The sequence below is a fragment of the Anas acuta genome, chromosome 6 (assembly GCF_963932015.1).
Source record: "Anas acuta chromosome 6, bAnaAcu1.1, whole genome shotgun sequence".
In the NCBI taxonomy this organism is placed as follows: domain Eukaryota; kingdom Metazoa; phylum Chordata; class Aves; order Anseriformes; family Anatidae; genus Anas; species Anas acuta.
This window is the reverse complement of record NC_088984.1, coordinates 14,520,741-14,538,175: the sequence shown is the minus strand read 5'-3', so window position 1 is coordinate 14,538,175 and position 17,435 is coordinate 14,520,741. Positions and strand designations below refer to the sequence as shown.

The following is a 17,435-nucleotide window of genomic DNA, read 5'->3' as shown; positions in this document are numbered from 1 at the left end:
TTGTCCTCCCAACTACATACCAAAATGCAGTTTGCCATGTGCTTCTCCCTTTTGCCTAAACTATCTTCTCTCCTTTCCATCTCTTCTTTTTCTCTAGACCAGTCAACTACAGCTTTAAAAAAAAATGCTTAGTGTAAGTCAAGTTCTTCTAGACCCCTTCTGGCTGTTATTTGTGTACTCTTCCAACCTTCAGCAGTTGGACCACCTCTTTCTTGGAGTGTAGGGTCTGCATAGAGACTCCAGAAGAGGCTCTGCCAGTTCCCGTGGAAGTGGTAGGATTACATCATGTTATATTACTTACAACACTGTGTGAAATTTGCTTTCTTTCACAGCATCATGACAATATTATTTCATGTTCAATTTGTTGCAAGAGAGGTGATGAAACAGAAGGAAGTGTTAGAGGGGGAATGCTTGGCATTTTAGGATTTCAAAGCATATTACCAGCTTGGATTAATGATCCTTTTGTCATCCCTGGTAAAGCAGGTGTTATATGTCTGCTTCCTACAGATGTGATAACTGTCTCGTAGAATTAATATGTTGGTACAAGTCTCCACAGCAGTGTCACTATACTTCAGTGTAGCATCAGCCAGTTTTTGCACAACACATGAAAGGCACCCTATTGCCCACAGGGAAGAAGGTTGCATATATATGACGTTTTCCTTGACACCTTGTTAATGTACCTCAGTTCTAATATGCAGGGCTCGCCAGCACAGGTAAAAGGATAGCCTCCATTAAATTAGCAGGCATTTTTGAGACCCAAATGGGTATTCCAACTGGGAAACTTCAGACGGGACTCATGGAGTGTTTTATGGATTAGTGATGGATTGATGATGCCAGTTAAGTAGATAAGACTTACCTCTTAACAATAACTTGTAGCCACTAAGGACATGGAGTGGGCTTAAACTGGAATTTGCATCTTGAAGTTGCATCTATCTGTATTTTACTTTTTCCTAAAGACATCAGTCTCCAGGCAGCAATCAGTTTGTCTCCAGGAACCTCCATTATATGCAAATGCGAGCTAGAAGTGTCTTCAGGAAGATGGTTAGAGCTGTCAGGGGTTATATTGTAACTGAATGAGACTTGTGTTGCTATAAAAGATTTGCATTGTAAGGATATATTAGTGAAGCCATTAGCCCAGCCATCCCAGAGTCTGAAATAATGTAATACATTTCGTGTGCCACTGTCATTTGGAAAATGGTTGATCTCACTCTTGCGTGCTTCACAGTTTTTCAATGAGGGCCTATCTTTCTTATCATTGCTTATGCTAACTTTCCCTGATGAAATGGAAGCAGCAGTGTGCTTAGAGAAAGCAACAGGAGAATACAACTAAAATTGTATTGGCCTCTTTGAATACTCGTCCAATGTTAACAATAGATTAATTGCCTTAAGACTAAACTAGTCTGGCACTGAGTTGGAAACATGCAGGAAGGAAACTCCTCTTGTCGGTGTATTTTCATGTCACTCTGAAATGACTGCTTCAGAGTTTCTGAGATTATTTAAGCCACTGGGTTCAACTGGAAAATCCTAAACCATTTGAAACCTCTTGCTATGACAACTTGTCATCTTTGGTACCACATCTGCAGCTTGTGGGGAGATTCCCAAACAGAGGATTCCTTAATATAAAAAAGTGAGAACTGCTGGTGGGACAACTCAGTGGGAGTTTCTTGGATTTTGTATTTGCTTTTCTTGCTGGTTTGGAACTTCCTGAGGCATTCAGATCTGGAAAGTATATTTAGCAGATGAAACATGGGACACATGGGAGCTAGCAGTATTGCTTGTGTGAATTATTTGTACCTGCCTAAGTGTATGTGTTTGCTAGTATTTTGTCTTATTACACAAGTTAAACAATATGTGTCTGTTGGAGGAAAAAATGCAATCAGAGGATTAAAAATTGACAGAGATAAGATACCTCCAGAGAGTACCAACATTCATTATAAGAGCAATGAAGGTGCAATTAATCAGGAAATCTGTACCTATCTACTTCCAGCCACGCTAGAAGATTTATTTTTCTGAGGTGGGTTAAAGGGCGGGAAGCAGCTACTGAAGTTGAGTTTCTGGCAGAGAAAATGCAGCAGTATAACCTATCTATCTGACGGCCACCTGGAGCATACCAGCGTGTACAAAGGAAGAAGAAAGCTGACTCAAAAAAGACTTTTTTATACAGACTTCTCCTTTTGATCAGTTATCCGGTTGTGTATTAAAATGAATAAACAAAGAGTTTACTGTGAAGAATCTGGAGAGGGCGAGAGGTTGTCATGCTGATCAGCTGTGTGTCATGAGATCTTGGGAGGAATTTGTTCTCAGAGATGCTGTAGTGGAGCTGATCCCGTCACATACACTAGAAGAGGGCTGCAACTTGGACATCTGCCCAAAAGATTTTACCAGTAAACACAGTGGAAGAATTCAAGCCTCTGAGATTTAATATAGAGGGGACTGCAAGGGTGGCTATAGACCCCACTGCTGAACAGAAAGCTGAGAGCATACTACAAACACTGCAGGCTGAATAAATGTCACATAAAGCTGAGAGCTGGATTCGTACTGGAGTTGGTCAATTTTTAGGTTTATGAGGGTACCTGTGCTTTGTTATAATGTTAAATTGTTACTCCTTGCTTGGATTATTTAGATAATTTTAGTTCCCCAGCAGTTCTGAATGGATATTTAGTTTTCTTTTACATTTGAAGAAATGGAGGAGACATTGCACTTCCGTTTGTACTTGCATTTTAGGATATCTTCTAAGGCTGTTAGCCCTTTTTATTTTCCTTAGTATACATTGCAAATACTCCCCCTGAGCAGAAAAGAACATGACATCTGACAGGACTAGACCTTAACTAAGGAGGAGCTGCTGTTGTGCAAAAAGCATTCCCTCTCTCCCTCCCTCCTTCGATTTTCAATCTGTGGCATTAGGTGGGCGAGAAGACTGTCATGCCTCCAGATGTCATGCCATCAGACAGCATTGGTCGCTTGTTTTAGACTTCTGTGGCTTAAACTACAATTTATTAATTACAAAACATCTTCAGCTTTTAGTCATTAAGTATTAGCAAACTGGTTAATGATGTTTTTGCTTTCAGCTGCCCTTTGCTACCATTTTCACCTTAGTTGCAGTCTACAAATCCATATAAACAATCTGTCTAGATTGCCCAAATACTGTTGTTTTTTTTATTACTATCTATTTTTCCCTAAGCACACACAACTTGGCACTGAACTAGCTATAAATTAAACCAAGAATATTGCCCTGAAGAGACTGTATCCTTGAAGACATTCTTGCCATTCATAGCTGGATTTTTTGAAATAAAGCTCAGTGTAATACTTTGTGAGCTAGAAAGAACGTATTTCTTGCCTTTAAAATACTTGCCTCCTGAGTTATCTAGGAAAATAGACAGCGTCTCGAGCACTCTTTTTTCTCATCAAAATAATGTAGATATTGAGCCAACTTCAATAGTGCTTGTATCTTTTATCTAATTTTTCCATCAGACCATCTTTTAGTAAAATGATGTGCATTGCATTAATGACTGGGTATCAGGAGAGAGCATTGAACTGCAACACGGAGAGGGAATCAGATATAGGGTTTTTTTGGTTATTGCAGGTGATTTATATGTCTTGCATGCAGTTCTTAGGTTAGGGAGCCCTTACAGTGCAGAGACCTAGGTTACATATTACTGAACATTGGGGCTTATCTGGCATTTTTTAGTTAATGAATTTGATAGTGAGGGGAAGGAAAAGTGCTACCTAGGATACTACAACGGGGAATGACAAAATGATGGTGATAAAGGTTTGCAAAAGCGGTTTTCCCACCCAGGGGGAATAAGAACAAATGTATGAGACTGTATGGGAATGGCTGTGATAAGAAAAGGAGAGCGGTAAAGAACGAAGAGCTGCTGCGCAACAGTGAAAGGATCCCATTTTTGAACAGCTCTGTGCAAGTTACACAAGGTTAAATTGCAGCTCCATCATTGTCATTCATTCAGGCTGCAGTAATTTTTTCCTCAGTAGTGACTATAGTACAGTAATTTTATTATTTTTTTTTAAAGTTGGATAAGTCTCTTTGAAGCTGACGCAATTAGCAGCTGTAGGAAATGAAGATCTCTGATAACTGGAAGGAAAGCCTACTGTGGTGGGGGCTATCTTGTGGGCCTGCCAAGTGACCTGACCTTGAGCTGAAAGGTTGTATCAGTCAGCATGACCAAAGCACAATGGAAGCAAAATACTGCTAGTAAACTTTTTCTTTTTTTTTTTGGTCTGGCAAGAAGCACCTCAATATGCTCTCTTCAGTCCCAAATGAAATACAGGGACATACGTATTTTAAATGGATCATTGATGTGTGTGGCTCCATACTTTGCTTCCTATGCATTGCTGCTCTGATTTAGTCATGCTTTAAGTGGGAAGGATGAATATGTCCATCTACAGAAGTCCATGGAGACAAAATAAAGGTTACACAAATACTCATGTATGCATTTGCAGCTCACATTTTAGAAGAGAGACTGTGCAAAAGACAGTCTTAAGTTGCTTAAGGGACTTGGGTGTATTAGTGAGTTAGCATATTTAACGGTGCCTTGCACATGAGCAGCAGTAACAGTTGGTATGCTTTTACCTCACAGCAAATTCATGGTAACAGCCTTTCACTTAAACCTTAATGAAAAAGCAATGATCTCAGACACTAATCACGAGTTAGTGATGAGAACCATTTCACTGACTGGAGTCAGTCCACCTAGTCCCACTTTGTATTTCATGTTGCATTTACACAGGGAGAAATTAATTACTATTTTTACTGTTTATGTACTCAGTGCTCATGTAGTATTTGGCTTTTCTTTTGTTGCTCTAGTTCCCCAGTTTGAAACCAGGTGTAGCTATGTGAAAGCTACACTTGAAGAGTTTTTGGCTTGGAGCAGTGGACAACCTTCTTGTCTCTCTGGACCATTCAGTTGTTTTGAGTACTCCAAGTATTGGGCTTATGCTGACTACAAGTACATTGCCAGGATATTCGAAGACAAGGCGGAAATTTTCCAGGTAAAGCATTCATATTATCTCTTACTAGCTTAATCATTGCAAATTACCTAGTGTAGCTTCTGCTATCCCCTTCACCCATTTTTTTTGTTTTAATTTTGAAATGAAAGCTATTGGTTTTCAGGCTGGTGCCACGTGGCAGCCAGCCAAATTTCTGGGTCTCCTTATATGCCTAAAAACAATGCCACATTTAACAAAAACAACTGCCAGGTTGGCAGCACTCCCCATTTAGCCCTGCATCATTCTGTGACTGGAGGGAGGAGGACTTTGAGAGCAAGCTCGGGGAGCCATAGCCACATGTGTGACCACTGCTGCTGAACATCTTCCCTGCACCTCTGCTGAATGCATGGAAGTGAGGAAGGAATAGGGTGATGAGATGACAGGCGGGACTGGCATGTTGTGAATTCTGAGTCAGCAGGATTGTTATATCTTGATTGTCCATATAGGCAGTAAAAAAAATGAAATAACCTGTTCGTGGAAGTACATAATCTGGGGTAGTTTCCTTAGGACACCTAGCTGGAGTATTTTCTTTCACTTTTCCTGTGGATATATTGATTCATCTACATTCCAGCTACTACTCCATGCAAATTGTAAGAGAGCAAAATTAAGGATAGCTATGCAAAGTTGTATTTTATCAAAAGAGATGAAGAAAGAATAGTAAATGAAGCCTTTTTCATTTCTACACGTTCAAACGTGAAGATGAAATCAATTCTCTGCAAATACTGTATCACTGGGATGACAGGGAGCCCAAACTGATAAGCCCCTTCAAATTAATTATTTCCTCAGAAAGTGTTTCCCATGCTCCTTATATATTTTTTATTCTTTTATACCAGCAAAATCAGTATTTTTCAGAACTGTCTTTTTTCAGACTGGTCTCCTTTTCCTTCGTTCTGCAGTTGGATAGCAAGGTTTGAGCACAGGGACCACTTTGCCTTTCCTTTTTCCCTCCCTCCTGGAGCACACTGAACACACTGGGTATTGTTCTCTAAACTCATTTTGGAGCTCCAGGCATGTTTCGGGGTTCCCCAAATTTGATTGACTTCATCTGTCTGTGGTCCTTCTTTGGTCTCCTCTTTCTGCCTCAACAGACAGCATTTTTTGCTCTGTTTTGTGGCACAAGACCGCGAGGATAATAGCAGCTCAGAAGACCTGAATAGCCTGCTGCTTCATTCGGTCAATAAAAGCACACTCGAAGGAAAGAACCATTTTCCTACCTCCTTCTTCCCCTTGCCCCCATTCAAGTACAAAATTGAGGCTCCAGGAATTGCATTTCTGTGCAGGTATCACACCACAACCTCATCACCTGACCTGTAACAAGCAACAGATTGTACTGTAATTTTAGAATAGACACACGTAATGGTTATGCCACGGATTTTTTTTTTAAGCAGAATCTGGGAAGGAAAAAATCGATGGTGTTATGCAAGCAAATATGGTGTATGTCATCTGCTGATTTTACAGGCATGGGAGTGAAATGCATCAGTCAGTTCCAGACTCAAGGATTTTGAAACACTGCTACACAATTTATACCAGCCAAAAGAATTCTTCGTAGAAATTCTCTTCCACTCTTGTGTGAATTTGATGATAACCCCTTTTTTCATTTTAGATTTTATTTAGATTTACGTAAGGTGACTTGAAGGGGAAAAGAAGGCCAACTGCACTGTTATTTATAGTGATTAATAGGGCCATTTAGAAGTTGTTTGAAATTTAGATTGCACTGTTTATCATTTACAGTTGTGTGGGCTAAGGTAATGATTCCATTATTCTAATCTATGAGCAGTATCTAGCATCTTACATTTTTTGTTCAGTTGATATTTCATTACAGAATTTGAGATATAAATCAGAAGCAAGATATATGCGTGAAGTTTAAATAGAAATGAGACCTTTTAAAGTGACATACGGGTACAAATTAACTTCATTATAAGCAGCAAATGAAATAAATATAATTCACAAGTAATGTGCCATCTGTTATGGTTGGAACACCTTTTAGAGCATTTCTTCTTGCTGTGGCTTTTTATTGTAGGAAAGGAGCCCACTGTGACAAGATTTCAGAAATCCTACCAGTTCCTTTTCAGTTCATTGGTTAAAAACTATCTTACCCATAATCATTTCAACTATTTACTACAGTTGAAGCATTTTCAAAAAGTTCTTTTAAATCTAATATTGATTATGTGTGCTTTCTTTCCACTTAAATTGTAACAAAATACAAAAACTATTTAGGTGTGAGATTAAAGTGTAGAGATGGTATTACGCTTAACTTTATCACTGAAATGGTTGTATTGGATTTTAAATTTTATGGCTGCTGAGATCTGTAGGAGCAACTCTTTCTTTTTGATTTTTTTGCTGCTTTTGACAAATGTTTATATTAGACATGCTTTTTTTTTTTTTTTCAAATGATATCTGTAAAATCAATACCTCTGAAATTTAAAATCTTTAGCAACACCTAATTTTTGGGAATGCTGACACTCATTTTGAGTCATAAAATGAGACTCTAATACAGAGTCATGGTGAAGTTACCCTTATAATAATATCTAGCTGTAGTTTTCCTCATTCATAGACCTTAAAAAGTGATAGTCATCCACCTCTCTCCAAGCAGCTAGCAATATAATTAGGAGGCTAGATTCCTATTTTCTGTTTATAGGTGGTGGAAAAAGAGAGACTTCTCCAAGGGGTGGCTGAGAGTGCTTTGACAAGAGCAGGAACCAAACTTAGATTAGATTCCTAAAGGCAGGTGAGGTGAATGAACCTTAAAGTGCTTTACTAAGCAGAGCAAATATCATTCATAACCTTCCTTTTCAAGATGGAAAAAATAAAGCTCAGAGATGAAGTGATTTACTTGAGACCATCAGGAAGCCAGGAACTGAATCTCTGTTTCCTCAAGCTCAGTCTGGGGCTCCAGCCAAAAGGCACCAGTGTCTCTGGCTGGCATACCTCAAATGTTTTCCAGCAATCAGGCCCTGCAGGTTGCAGGGTGAAAGAAAGAAGGGAAAGCTTTATCCAAGCTATACACAGTCACCCTGCAAAACCTGGTGAGGGATCAATGTACTGGGAAGCTCTGGGATCATATTCACAATAGATGCATACCTGTTCTGCCTTTTCTCCCCATGTATTTGAATTGTTTTACATTCACTGCCTCCACAGTTACAAAGGCAGGAGAAGAATGTGTCTATTAAATGATAACTTAAAAAAAAACAGCATACCACTTGGTCAGAGATGGGATAAAGTCTGTGTTTCCAGAATACATGAAGAAAGCTGAGACAGGAGTATAGAGAGAGAGAGAGCAAGTGTGCCATGTGGGTTATCAAATTGGATTGAAAAGGAGATGGGAATTTTTCCTTCCTTTATTTTTTTTTAAATGCCACATATCAGAATTTTTCAAACATAAATTCTGACTTTGGGTGGATGGTTAAGAGTAGAGAATGGCCAAAAAAAAAAAAAAAAAAGGTTTGAAAAGTAGTAAAAGAAGCCATGTGTGGCCACAAAGTAGTTGGGCAGTCCTATAGAACAAACAGGTAGCTTGCAATACGAGAGGCTGGGATGAGAAATGGAGACAGATCTGGGAGGCTGTGTAGTGAGAAAAAGAAGAAAGTCAGCAGAAGTGCTCCTAGAGAGAAGAATTTTGGAGGAAGGTGCAAAGGTTGTGCATGCACGAACCCCTACCGAGGAGTAGAAACTGAAGTAGGCAGAGGAACTGAGAGGGGGAGGCAGAACACAGGAGACTCAGAGAACTGAGCATTGGATTTGAAGATTTGAATCAGTGTTACAGCTTACATAAACAACATTTTTGTTGCTGTAGGATATAAGGTGGTCTGACTTTGGTTTTCCTGGAAGAAGTGGAAAAGAGAGCACACTGTGGATTGGTTCTGAAGGAGCAAACACTCCCTGCCATTTGGACTCCTACGGCTGCAATTTAGTGTTGCAAGTACAAGGAAGGTAACAAATACACATACAGCAAATATAGAGTAAAGTTGTATTGTGCTATAAAGTTAGTTTTGTACTCGAGTATTAATTATAGATCCTGAAAATTTTAATTTTCTGAGCTGAGTGATTGAAGAGCATCAGAACTGTTTTATAGGCAGAATTTAGGGGGTTGGAGTTTGACTGGAGCATGAAGGTAAGATGTAATTTTATTTTCTTCAGTTAGATGGAGGTTATTCCTGGTCCATGTGTTATATGGTCCAATATTAAACATTTTAATCTACCTAGTAGTTATGAACTCAGGAGGTCGGAATTAGGAGATAAAGAGTTAAAAATAAAAAGCCTGGAAACAAAATGGAAGTAAACTACTTTAGACTTTATGCCATTCTCTGTGCAAGAGCTTCTAATAGCCTGCTACAATTAATTTAAAGGGGGACCATCAGGATGGGAGCAGCCAGCTGTGAGCAAAGTTAAAAGGAACGTTTAAGGCTCCAAACTCATTTGGGGGACATGTGGCTTTGTTGCTATTTCTTTTCCAGCTTACCACTGTCTTTTTTATTCCATGGTGTGTTTTTTTTTTCCTGCTTTCCTTGCATATTGGCCTCTTTTTTTTTTTTTTTTTCTTCAAGCTGTGATTACTAGAGTAACGCTAGAGCAACAAAACAAGTTGCATGCATTTTTTAGGTTTGATAGTACATGGTGTGGAAGGAGTAACTTGCCAGTAGAATTTTAATGTGATTAATTACTCTGACACATTTTATAAACAGTTAAATCATGATCATCTTGCGATTAAGGTGCAGGATGGGGAGGCAGGCAGGCTTCTTTTCTGGGCGTTGGCACAGGTTGACTGGCTTTAAGGCCTGAGGCAAGTTAATGTGTCATCGTCTTATCTGTAAGAAGGGTAATTCTGTTTTGCTCTCAGGCTGGTTTTCATTCAACCTTTGTAAACAGCCTTCACATCCTTGGGTGAATGTGCAGCAGGCACCCTGGAAGCCCCCCTCAGAACTGCACTTCTTGCTGCAACCAGTCCCATAGACTGGATCTCATCAGCAAGCATGAGGTGTTGAAGTCCAGACTCTTAAATGTATTTAGGAGCTGGAAATCTCAGTGAAAACCCATGAGATTTTCATGCCTAAATATCTCCTAAGGATCCACCTAAATACTGGGTGTGCTAATTAAGTATAGTAATCTAGACCCGGTACCTGCCATTCCTTTTTGATCCCTACCTTTAGGGGTTGAACTCCAGCCAGATTTCCAGCATCACGTTGCAATTTTGCCTGCCTTCCCAAGACACTCCCTCCTGCTCTGGTAGAACAAAATCTTTGTTCCTCTCGGGGAAAGAAGAATTCTAAAGCCTTTGCATGGCCTGAAAAGACAAAGTTGTTTTCCTCTTCAGAGCAAAGCCTATAAATAGACTCACAAACCTATACAAGCTTGTGCATCCTGTGCTTCTTCAGAGCAGAAAGATTCCCTTTTGAGACTCACAAACAAGACAGGCTTTCTAACAGAAAATAAGCTTATGCTAACCTTAAATAGATTTGCCTTTGCAGGAAAGCCAGGGACCACTCCTTAGCCCTTTGTTGCTATCTTGAATTTCCTCCTTGCATCCCTTGGGCTTCTTAATTTGTTGCTTCATGATATTGCTTTGTCATGAGCCTGCAGGATTAACCCATCAGCCTCCCAACCTAGTTATTTGATGCCTTTGGAGGGTCTAGCTTGGAGGGCAAAGTCAAATTCCAGTAGGGCTCAGGTTCCAGGTGAACTATTTTTTGTGTTTGCACCCAGCAGTAGCTTTGGTAATTACCAAGAAGTGTCAGCAACCTATGGCACTTCCATCTGTGCCTATCTCTGCCGTTCTGGCTACCCTGCTATTCCTGTCTCTTCTGTTCCTGTGCCATTTGGCTGCCTTTCTCCCATTTTCAGATCAGTGACTTAGAACTGACAACCAAAAGCACTATGCAAAAAGCAAGTACCACAAAAAGGGACAAAAAGAAAAGATCTAGCTAGAGTCAGAAATAAAGGAGAGCACAAATTGTCCAAATGTGTTGCAAAGTTACTGCCTTTACTTTTCAATTGCTTAGTGCAGGGGTTACTGTTGTACTGATTGTCTGGCACTTCTTAAATGTAAGAAATTTTCCCTTGCTATATTCCTTTCTGGTTATTTCCATTACCTGAAGTGCTGCCCTATAAATTTTCTATTTCTAAATAACATATGTACCTGCTAAGACATTTAATTTATAGTACCCATAAAACTGGCACCAACAGTTCTGGCCTGTTCCTTTCTCTGTCTGTGATCTGGTCTGTGTAAGTGAAATAGAGGCACTGGCTGACTTTTACTAAGAATGAGGGGTTTGGAGCCAACGTAACTACCAAATAAGGTGATAGGAAAAAAGAACACATCCATACGCCTTTACTGTTGCCGTTGTAAACAAAAACACTCCTTTTAAAACAAACGTGGGCACAGCAGCTATTCGTTCAGTGAATGAACGTATGCTGTCTCTAATGAAATTATTTTCCCTGGTTTTCTCTGAGCATCTGTAAATGCCACACGTTGCTTTGCAGAAGGGAGGAAGGAGGAACCAGATGGGAGAGTTTTTTTTTTTTTTTAAAAAAATCATTTTATCTGCCTTTTAAAAATAATTGGTGAGAAACTGTAAATCTTCTCAGCTGAAAAATTAAAAAGTGGAATATTTTAAAAACACTTTTAGTAGACAGCCTGTAAGCAAGCACTGCCTATGTTCTCACTGCGTAGGAGATTCACACAGCAAGGCAGATCTATGTTTTATTGAAAACCTTGCTACTGCCTTTAGTTCTTTGCTGTAACTGACATGCACTGAATACATTTTTATCTTCTTTCTATTTTCAGGAAGAAATGGCACCTCTTCCCACCTGGTGACACCAGTTTCCTTTATCCCACCAGGATCCCTTATGAGGAATCCAGTGTATTCAGCAAAGTCAATGTTGCCAAGCCTGATCTGAAACGCTTTCCTGAGTTTAAGAACACAACAGCCCACGTGGTTACACTCAGTCCAGGACAGGTACCATTCCTATATGAGCTTTGTGTTACTTGAAAGATGCTAGTCATTTATTTAACTGGCTAACTAAAGGCTAGGAAGTTTTAACAAATTGACTGTGGTATTTCTCTTCCCCAACGTTCTGCACTCGGGTTTAATAAGGTAGATCTCTCAGCACAGAAAGTTTCTTCACTTACAGCTATTTTACTAGATTTTTTGTGCAAAACACACAAACATTCGGAGAGTTAGTTCAATAGACTACCCAATACCAGTTCTTGCAATCACTTCCAAGTTGTTTTAAAACTGTCTTCAGCAGTACTCTAACCTGTCTACTCTGAAAACAGTATGTTGCGTAAAAGTGTATTTGATTAATGAGCATGTAGAGCCAGCAAATGAACTCAGATGTTGATAGTGAAGAGTAACTTTCACCAGGGAACACTGGCCTAACTTGTTGCTTTAGTAGCAGAGCAGTATAATGATGATATTTGCCTTTAAAGCACGTACCACGTAGAGGTTTCATGGTGCTTTACAAGGATGCGAGGATATTACTAACCCCATTTTACTGAGAAAATTCAGTTACAAGTGCCTGGCTTATAGTCACAGTAGTGCAGCAGTATGAGAATAGGACTCAGTACTCTTAATTCCTAGTCTCTTGTTGTAGTGTCCTCTTTTATTCAATCAACATGGACTGTATTTAGAGTGAATTACCCTTTTCATTTGTTTAGCAGTACATGTCCTTGTAAAGCACTCCTCTGCATCTCAAAATGTCAGGCATTTTGCAGTGTGCATTGCTCTGGCTGTGTAAGGTGATAGAGTTGCTGCTTCTAGCATCTTTTCACCATCCTCCTGCCAGATGTTGTCACCTCTTCTGATCCACCAGCCCAGTGACTTTGTGTTCCCTCACCCATGGCTGGCAAACCCAGCTGTCTTCAACTGTTTAAAGAACAGATTTTTGTTAATCCAGCTAATTTTGGTGATGCATAGTGAAGAATGCTCCTGTGAGCTGGGGAGGTGTCAGACTGGAGCAGGATAGTAGCTTCTAGCAAGATGTCTGTCAACTGGGATCAGTGTGTTCTTCTGCTGGTACAGTCACAAATGGAAGGGAGTCTGTGATCAAGTTGCATTGGATGCACTACGTTTACTCCTAGTCATGCTCCTGAGGTAAAAGATTAGTTTTGCCACCTGCACTTTCTAAGGAAACAGCATTCAATAATATAAAGCACCAAGAACATGTTTTTACTGTTGGTAAAAATGCCACGTCCATTCAGCATTGCATTATCCATGATCCCCAATGCTATTTCAATTTATATTCTCCTTTGGAATGATCAAGTGTGGTAGTGAACCTTTAATATGATCTTAATTTTAATTAGGCTTAAAGCAATTACAAATTAATCTTGCTAGGAATAAAGATCTTGAGCCAGCTCAGTAATACACGTCCCCTGCATTTCCATGAAGGAGATGCTGCTTGGATTTTGGGGGATAAAGTAACATAGGTAGTGATGGAACAGTGAGGTATTGCCTTCACCCCTTTTATCAGTGCTTTTTGGGTGATGCTGTGATCTCATGCAGAAGCTTTTGGGGCATCTGGCTGGAGACTGCTGCTGTTTGACAGAGAGGGAGGAATGACTTAGAACTCCTTTGTTAAGGAGCAAGAGGATCCCTAAATAATAACAATCTTGATACAAGCTTAGCAGCCGCTTTCACACAGAACGCATACAACTGCTTCAGAATTTGCAGCCAGCTTTATTTTGTGGTAGTTTATAGCATCTCCTTCCCAGAGGGTATGCAGAACATTTTGGATTAGATACTGTAACAATGCAGGGATGAAAAATAAAGACAAAGGTGTTCTTAGGTATTCAGGAGAGCAACTGCATGTAAGGTGGTTGCAGCTTTGAATATCAAAAACTTAATGTGTCTAATGCCATCTTCTGGTCATTTTTTGCTACAAGCCATTTTTCTACAGCCCTTTAAGGCTTTAAAGCAGAATTCCTTCGCATAACATTGTACCAATGTATAATGTGCACTTCATTTGCATCCTTCATGCCTTTTCACTACTTTCACTGTGTACCTCAGAGGTGAATCTCTTATGAATTTAAGTAGTCAGCTCTTACTTCAGGTTTTATAAGGGGTACGTTCTCTATTTGACCATTGTCTGTGGGATGAATTTCCACTGAGGTTTTAGTGCAACTTCTGGTTACACATTAATGTCCTCAATACAAGTTATAATATTAGGTAACTAAATTTTTGAGAATTTACAAGCTCAAGCTATGTCACACAAATGTAGAAACTCCTTGTAAACATACATACAGAGCTGGTCCCCTGTGTAATTGTGGCAAGGCTGAATGGTAAGCATGGAGCAGGAGGTTAACTGCTGGTGGATTTGCACTCACTGAACTAGCAGGTTTTCACCCAAAGCATTTGTCTTCTGTTTTATTTGCTCATAAATTCTACAATATTTTTAGTAATACCTTAATTGTTTTCACAGCTATGCAGATACTAATTAAAAGACTGCAAATGGAGCAAAACATGCCTGTTCTATTATCCTCCACCCTTTACTTTTCCTCAGCTCTCTGGGAAAAGTGCTCAGAGAATTAGGGTAAGAGCCAGTACCCTCAGCTTAAACCCTGTCCTGGACAGATGTTCCATCTGTCATTAGTGAGAAGAACCTGGCATCTCCACAAGGTGATTCATCCTCAATCTTATACAGTTAGGGTCCTGCCAGAGCATTCATCCCATCTGGTACTTCTGCACAGGCTATGAAAGGAGCCTATGCACATAGAGGCTTAACTTTTTGATAATTAAGAAGCAGAGATGAATCCTACCTGAAAACACTGAAAAACTGAGATGCCTGACAAAGTCAATGATCATTCTCACCTTTTCCCCCTTCTCAGCAACTTCTTGCTTTCTTTCTGCTCACTAACCTAATTGTTCTTAGTCCATATAACTAGAAAACAGTAAAAAAGATTAGCTGCCATCAGCTCTAGACACCGAAGGTGTGAGGAAAGGCCTAGCTGAGCTAGTCTCAGAGGCACTTTGAGGTTGAGAAGGACGCATTTATCCACACTTAAACATCAGAGAAAAATATATTGTTTTGCCATTACCTGTCACTGTGAACTTCTGCTCAGAACCTTGCTGACCTTGCATTGGCTTGCCTGCCTACTGAAAGGCTACAGAAATGTCTCAGTCCCAGTCTGTATCCACAACTACAGTTACCACAGCTGCCAGTTCCAGACTCTGCTCTCCCAGTGGTTCCCTAAGCTTCTCCCAGTCCCTCACCCAGCTCCTTATAGACACGGTATGGTCACAGCCCCATTCCCCATCTGCACACCGTGCTTCTCCCCAGGGCAGAACCTGCATTTCTGCCACCAGCAGCCCTGGTCTCTGTTTCAGCAGGTGGAAAGACACCAGAGCAGCAGGGAAGGAGGAGGCAGGGTAAGAACCTAGCACAGGCTGGGACGGGGCACAGGGTGGCAGCACTTCTGAAGAGTCATCCTCGCTGCTGCTGCTAAACCTCAGCGTGGGGTTTGCAGAGAGAGGAGAGCAGGGCTGGTTATGCGTTTTGTGGTGTTTATGTTCCACTGCCACATTTGCAAGTGGTTCTGGAGTTTGTTTCCTTTCTCTTTTTCCACCCATCACACATGCATTCTTCGGTGCTCCTTTTTCTTGGGCATTTACACAAATATCTTTTTTAATGAGCAGAAATTTCTAAGTATAATATTTCACTGCAGGGTATGCTCTTTTTCGAAGCAATTCCACCTTTGCCCTACCTTTGCACTGTATCAAGTTAATCACGTCCATTGAGAATTTAAACCTGTTCTGTTCTCTGTGCTGTACAAGTCTTCAGCATTGCTCCACTTACTCTCCCAACTGTTCTCTTCATTTTTTTTCCCGCCTTCCTCTTAGGGTCTAGAATTTCATTTTTATCTTTTGAGATTTCTGTCCTACTTTGACTTCATCTGCTATATTTGTCTATCACTAGGCTAAATATTAGCATTACCTGATTGGTTGCTGTTTAGATTGGTATCTTCCCATCCCACAAAGCTAGATACACTCTGTAGAAAACAGGCTAACGCCAAATTATCTCGTAGCTTGGAACAATTCTGACCTGCTTTTGCACCTTGCATTTTCCCCGTGGAATGTTTGCTGCATTTTTTCCCCCCCACTGCGTTTTATTTTCACATTTCTTATCTCAGTGTGGTTTCAAATGAAGTTAAATTGTGCCCTATATTCATAAATAGGGAAGTCTGCTTGGTTTTGTTGTGGAATGGATGGTTGTTTTTTCCACCTAGTTTGCAAAGCTAGAAGAATCCCACTTTACTTCTCTCTGCTGGCTTATTGTTTTGTCTTTGCTAGTTCAGCTGCTCCCTTGCCAGCTTTGTTTTTTGGTTTTAATCCCTTTTTTCCATTTCTCCATCTTGCTTAAAATTTTAGCCCTTTTGCATTTTGATAATTTCAACTTTCTTGCTGCCATAAATCCTTATCTTAACAAGCATAAGCTTACTAAAAAAATAAAAGAGGGAGAGCAAGTAGCTTTATGGTATCTGTTTTGCCTCTTACAGTCACAGCTCTGTAGTTCCTCTATAAAAATCATAACAGCAAATAGTGCCAGCTGCAGAAATGCACAACTTCACAGTTACCCTTAGCTTGCTGGCAAGTGAAGTCTAATTAATTTCTCAGAGGTACTTCCTCCTCATCGGTCTGAAAAGACTGGACTATCTGGGGGGCTTGTACTTTCCTCCTAGCCATACCTGATCTTTCCAAAGCAATTCTGTCTCCACATTGCACGTAAGACATGCTAAGCTAGCAGCTTCCACTCTTGATTTCCATCTTGGTTCTTCCACATAGGCCCTCTTACCGAAAGATTTATACACTTCCCTTATTTTGTCTCCTGCTTTTATTCCCTTGCTGCATAGTCTCTGCACCATGCCCCATTTTATCACATCTTCTTCCACTTCTTCAGCATTTTACAAACGCTCTTCCCAGGAGAGTCTTACAGTAAGGAGCCAGTTGTGGGAAACAGGTATTTATTCTAGACACTATGCTACCTTCTAACATAGCACAATATTTTCCAGGCTTTGGCATTATACCCTGTCATTTGGATGGCACTGAGATGGGTGTAGTGCAAGATCCCCTATTAAGAAGCAGAATCTTTTTTGTATGATTCTGTTGACAAAATGTGAGCAAACACTTGCTAACACTGTCCCATTGCAGCTAATGCAGCTATACTCTTGATTGAAAGTTTATGCATGATGAAAGCACCGCTCTGAAACTTGCTCTGAACAGAACCACGTTTTTGCTTCAGTCTGTGTAGGGTTTAAATACACTTTTGGATGTAAGAACTGATCGGTGATATTTGTTAAATACCATCCCCCCACAATCTTATCTGCAACACACTGACATTTGTGAATCCTGAGCTCCATACTAATGGATGTGCAATGTTTGTTTCTGCATCTGCCTATGTGCACATGCAAGACTGTGTATTTTCTACTGTTCTCCCTTTCAGTC

The 17,435-nt window shown here is 40.1% G+C and overlaps 1 protein-coding gene across 4 annotated transcripts in view; it reads left to right on the top strand.

Moving 5' to 3' along the window:
• HSPBAP1 (HSPB1 associated protein 1) overlaps window positions 1–17,435 on the top strand; it is a 42,182-nt gene that overhangs the window by 12,185 nt on the left and 12,562 nt on the right. For 2 of the 4 annotated variants that reach the window (XR_011098104.1, XM_068687499.1), the window contains exons 3-5: window positions 4,820–5,004; window positions 8,795–8,931; window positions 11,783–11,954. Coding sequence is in view for 1 of the 4 variants with exons in the window: in XM_068687499.1 (XP_068543600.1) it covers window positions 4,820–5,004; window positions 8,795–8,931; window positions 11,783–11,954 (494 nt within the window). In the remaining 3 variants the exon portion in view is untranslated. Of the gene's footprint in view, window positions 1–4,028; window positions 4,211–4,819; window positions 5,005–8,794; window positions 8,932–11,782; window positions 11,955–17,435 lie in introns of all 4 variants that reach the window. The other 2 variants (XR_011098106.1, XR_011098105.1) reach the window with 2 other exon arrangements.